General features: G+C 42.2%; 1 protein-coding gene across 1 annotated transcript; it reads right to left on the reverse strand.

Annotated features, from left to right (window-relative positions):
- Positions 1 to 2,762: 2,762 nt before the first annotated feature.
- Positions 2,763 to 5,327, reverse strand: LOC140159755 (uncharacterized). The gene is made up of 3 exons (XM_072183210.1): positions 5,250 to 5,327; positions 3,773 to 4,900; positions 2,763 to 2,780 (listed from the first exon to the last, which is right to left on the reverse strand). The coding sequence occupies exons 1-3, from the start codon at positions 5,325 to 5,327 to the stop codon at positions 2,763 to 2,765; spliced, it is 1,224 nt and encodes a 407-aa protein (XP_072039311.1).
- Between the last annotated feature and the right edge of the window lie 269 nt (positions 5,328 to 5,596).

Here is a 5,596-nt window from a genome sequence, read left to right on the forward strand (position 1 = left end):
AAAATTCGGACTATAGAGCCTTTTTACTGATTCGGACTAAAGAACACGGTATCCGTTTCGGACTATAGAACCCTTTTGCAATGTCGGACAACAGAACCCTTTTTAAAATTCGGACTATAGAGCCTATTTTCATATTCGGAATAGAGAACCGTTTTCAAAATTCGGATTAAAGAACCTCTTTTAATATTCGGATTAGAGAACCTTTTTTAAAATTCGGACTATAGAACCTTCGAAATAAAGAAACGTCGGAATAAAGAACCTCTTTTTATTTTTTTTCGGACTAGAGAACCTCTTTTAAAATTCGGACTAGCGAATGGTATGATCACATGTTCGGACTAGCGAACCTTCGGACTAAAGAACCTTCGGATTATAGAAGCGTCGGATTATAGAGCAGTCCCTTAGGTGGGTTTCCCTGACTATAGGGAGACCATTTCGATGGTATATCAGGCAGCCCAACCACTGTCATCAGTTCTGTCTCTTCGCATACAGGAGTAGCCATTTAGTGAGATGAAGTTACTATCATCAGGCACTGAAGAATCCAGCTTGGATTCATCAATGAAAATAATGTCCGGTTTAGAGTCTGATGGAGTATTCCTGATCCTCGCTTTCAGTTGTCCTTTGTTAGTTCTCAAGCCTCTGATATTTGTTAGCCAGATGTTCATATTCGTATTCGGTAGTCGTGTACGGGGAGCTCATTTGGTCGTTCTCGTTTGGTCAGTCCGTTTATTCGCATTATAACTTTTCGCGACATGTATGCAGAACGGGGGAGTCAGCCCCATTTCGGAGGTTGAGGAAGCACCCAACGAGAAATCCAAAAAGCATCCATACAGCACGAGGATATAAACCTCACTGCATGGAGGACATACTTGGTGTCCAGAATTTGGCAAAGGTTATTCTCTGCTTCCCGGTAACTGCTCAGCAACAATGCCTACCTTTATAAGACACTTATCTGGGGTTAACGACCCTTATCTAGAGTTAAGATCTTATGTGGGGTTTAGATGCCTTATCTGGGGTTTATGTTCCTTATTTGGGGTTAAGGCGCCTTATCTGGGGTTTGGACTGCTTTATCGGCGGTCTACGTCCCTTATCGGGGGTTACGGCGCATTATCTGGGGTTTAGATGCCTTATCTGGGTTTAGACTGCGATATGCTAAGGTTAAGGCATCTTAGCCATTATGGCATTAGGCATTATGCCATAGGTAAGGAATGTAAACCCAGGATAAGGCCGTCTAAACCACAGATAAGGCGCCTTATCCCTAGATGTTGGTCAGGTTGTAGATGGTTTCATTTGGAATCCGATCCACACGCTTGATGTTTAACATGACTATAGCAAGATGTTGCAAATGCATTGATCTTGTTTTCCATGTCCTTGGTAATTACCCATGACTCGCACCCGTACAGAAAGACAGTAACAGTATCTGGGGTTAAGGCGCCTTATCTTGGGTTCATGCCTTATCTGAGGTTTACGACCCTTATCTGGGGTTAACGACCCTTATCTAGAGTTAAGGCACCTTATGTAGGGTTTAGATGCCTTATCTGGGGTTTATGGTCCTTATTTAGGGTTAAGGCGCCTTATTTGGGGTTTGGACTGCTTTATCGGGGGGCTACGTCCCTTATCTGGGATTACGGCGCATTATCTGGGGTTTAGATGCCTTATATCTGTATAGACTGCAATATGCTACGGTTAAGGCATCTTAGCCACAGGTAAGGAACGTAAACCCAGGATAAGGCCGTCTAAACTACAGATAAGGCGCCTTATCCCTAGATAGGGGATGTAAACCCAAGATAAGGTAGTTTAAACCCCATATAAGGGACACGAACTCCAGATAAGGCGGAAATGACACACGTATGCTTCTGCTCTCATTCAAAAATCACATTTACGCTCTTCCAAATGGGGGCCATCTTGGATTTCTGGGCAAAAATTATGTTATAACATGAAATTAATGTCAGATTCGGATTTCTTGTGGTCGACTTACCGGGAAAAGTGGCTTTGTACACGATTTTAGGTACTCTGGTTCAAAACTTATTTTTTCAAGATGGCGCCGGCGGCCACCACCTTGGATTTCTGGGTAAAAATGAGGTTGTAATGTCAAAGTAATGTCAAATTTGAAGTCCTTGTGGTCAACTTGTCCAAAAAAGTGTCTTTGTACACGATTATAGGTCCTCTGGTTCAAAACTAAATTTTTCAAGATGCCGGCCACCATCTTGGATTTCTGGATAAAAATGATGTCGTAATGTCAAACTAATGACAGAATCGGAATCCTTGTACTTGACATATCCGAAAAAGTGTCTTTGTGCATGATTATAGGTGCTCTGGTTCAAGACTTAGATTTTCAAAATGGTGGCGAAGGCCATTTTGGATTTTGGCCTCTAGCGAAAAATGCCGGGATTTTCGCGAGGGACATGGAGGCTATTTTTCTAAATGGTCCATAGAAGTCGAATCAATCGTCAAACCTTACTAGCCAGAGAGTGGTCACCAAATTGAGGTTTTTGACTTAAATATATAGTCCTTTTCAGTTTCGAGATTGTTCTTTACGTTGAAATAATCACACGCACATGTGTTAAATCACGTATCAGCCAAATCATAACAAAACAGTAATGTACTGACTTCTATAGTGCAAACAATCTCTTTAATAATACAAGATTTGCCGAATGAATGTAATCTATGATGTCAGTATGTTAATCCTCGCATGTCAGGTTTGTTCGGTCAGAAAAACGCAATCTAAATGTCCGAATTTCAATCCGAATGTCCGAATTCTAATCTCAGCTAATCTCTAGGATCTACAATCAAATCAAGGATCACCGAACTAATTCAGCCTATCATATTTCAAGTTAATATGTAAATGAATTCAAATGACAGAAATACTTGTAAAGTAGTTTTCTACGAGTTGATATTTATTTTAATCTCACCTGATATTCCAACAATGCAAATAAATAAAACACACAGAAGGCTGAAATACTTCATTGTACAAGTAGATGTTATTACATTGGTTAAGTGTAAACACGGTGTATGCGGTACTCCTAAAGCCGATTGCACTATCTAACAAATTCGACTTCAGCATAGTCACCTATTTTTGTGCAATGAACTGCTTAGACCCATTTATACACACACTGCAAATACAAAATTTCTCAATGTTTAGTAAAAAGGGAACAAAGCAGAAAAAGAGTGAATAGAAATTAGAGTTGATTAAATTGTACTAAAAATTTAATCAATTGACTCTTTTTTGTTTCTCTGTTTCCTTTTTACTCAACATTGAGCAATATTTACAATTTGGTTTATAAAGAGTGCAGGTGTTATTTGTTGTAGTTGATTAATTTCAATTGTTAAGTTCCAGACGACTCTCTGAAGTTAGTGGATAATTAAATCTGGTCGACCAGAAAAACTCACTTTTTGGTCAGATGGAATCACCGACGTTTCGGCCAAAACCTATGGCCTTCAGCTGGGTGGATGATTTAGGGTCATCCGAGGTCAATCGATGAGGAAGTTGCTTGATGACCCGATCCCAACCATGTGACAGATTCACTCTAACGCCCCCGCTCCTATTGAGTGACGGTTGTTCGGCTCGTACCCACACTGCTTCTTTGACTCCCCGTTCAAACCAACGGGGTTCACGGTCCAAAATGACAACGTCGTCAATGTCAAAACTGTGACCACTGCCCTTAAGGTGTTTGTAGACAGCGGAATCGTTGCCACTTGAACTGGCGCGTCTATGTTGGGACATGCGACTCTGCAGTGGTTGGCCGGTTTCACCAATGTAATGTTCTTGGCACACCTGATCTTCAGCGCACTGGACACAATACACTACACCACTTAAACGGCCCTTGGGCTGTTTGTCCTTTGGGTGTACTAGCGACTGCCGCAGGGTATTGGTTGGCTTGAAGTGTGTAGTGATGCCGTGATCGCGGTAGATCCTCTTTAATTTCTCTGAAACATCCCCATGGTAGGGGATGGTGACAAAAGTCTTGGTACCAGGAGACACGGTGGGTTCGCTGGCTGGTTTAGCGTCTTTCTCACCACGATTTAGGGCCTTGTCAATTGCCCAGTCTTTGTAACCACACGTTTTCAAGGAGTGGCGCAAGTGTTGGTGCTCATTGATCTTATCAGAGTCCTTTGTGATGATGGTGCCGGCCCTGTGATAAAGAGTGTTCACTACACCGAGTTTCTGGACCAATGGATGATTAGAGCTGAACTGCAAATATTGATCTGTATGTGTTGGTTTGCGAAATACTGATACTGAGAGAGTGCGATCTTGGTTGACAGTAACCAAGCAATCCAAAAAAGGAAGTTTATTGTCCGTCAGACCTTCTTGGGTGAATTTGATGTTATTATCCACTTGGTTAATATGCGCAAAGAACTTGTCGAGCTCCGAAAACTTGACTATAACCCAAGTATCGTCAACATAACGATACCATTTGGAAGGTGGAGATCCGGGGTAAGACGACAAGGCACACAGTTCAAATCGCTCCATGTACAGGTTGGAAATAATCGGAGACACAGGGGAGCCCATCGAACAACCATGACATTGTTGGTAAAAGTTATTGCCATAGCTGAAGTAAGTATTGTCCAAACATAGGCTCAACAATTCACAAATCTGATCTGGCGACAAGTCTGTGCGTTCTGACAAAGTCTTATCCTCCTTCAAAACGTCCCGAACCGCGAGTACCGTGTCTGCTGGAGGGATGCTCGTGAACAAGGCAGTGACGTCGAAGGATGTAATCGTCTCGTCCGCGTCCAACACAATACCCTGAATTTTCTCCGCGAAGTCCTTTGAATTCCAAATATGATGTTTCGATTTGCCAACCAAAGGGCCTATGATATTAGCGAGGTACTTGGCAATGTTGTAAGTGACCGATCCTATGCTGCTGACGATACGACGTAAAGGTACACTGGCCTTATGAACCTTCGGAAGTCCATAGAAGGTAGGTATAGTTTCAGACGTGGGGTATAATTGATGTTTCAATTTGATGTCAATAACCTGTCTTTCTCCAAGAATTGATTCAACTTAGCCGCGATCTTGCGTTTAATACCACTCGTGGGGTCTTTATTGAGGGGGGTGTAAGTCTTTGTATCCCCTAACAACTCTTTGGCTTTCTTGTCGTAGTCTGTCGAATTCAACACCACTGTGCACCGTCCCTTATCAGCTGGAAGGATAGTAATGTCTTTGTTCTTTTTAAGACTTTCCAACGCAGTAAATTCAGCTTTAGACAAGTTATGCTGGGGGGGTTAGCGCTGATGACACTAGCACTTACCCGCGATCTCAGTTCTTCAGCATTAGCTGGTCCCAAACGAGCATTGCGAATCGCCGATTCAGTGGCAGTAATGATCATCAATGAAATCATCCACCCAGCTGAAGGCCAAAGGTTTTGGCCGAAACGTCGGTGATTCCATCTGACCAAAAAGTGAGTTTTTCTGGTCGACCAGATTTAATTATCCACTAATTGATCAAATCCCAGATGACTGAAAGTATACACAGTGTGACTCTCTGAAGTATTTTTCACGCTTTTGTCCCACAAAGTCCACTGTAGACTTGGAGACAACTGGCCTATCCTTTGCATACACAATCCTTGCAATGATGACAATATCAAATTTCACGATT

The sequence above is a fragment of the Amphiura filiformis genome, chromosome 1, assembly GCF_039555335.1.
Source record: "Amphiura filiformis chromosome 1, Afil_fr2py, whole genome shotgun sequence".
Classification (NCBI taxonomy): Eukaryota; Metazoa; Echinodermata; class Ophiuroidea; order Amphilepidida; family Amphiuridae; genus Amphiura; species Amphiura filiformis.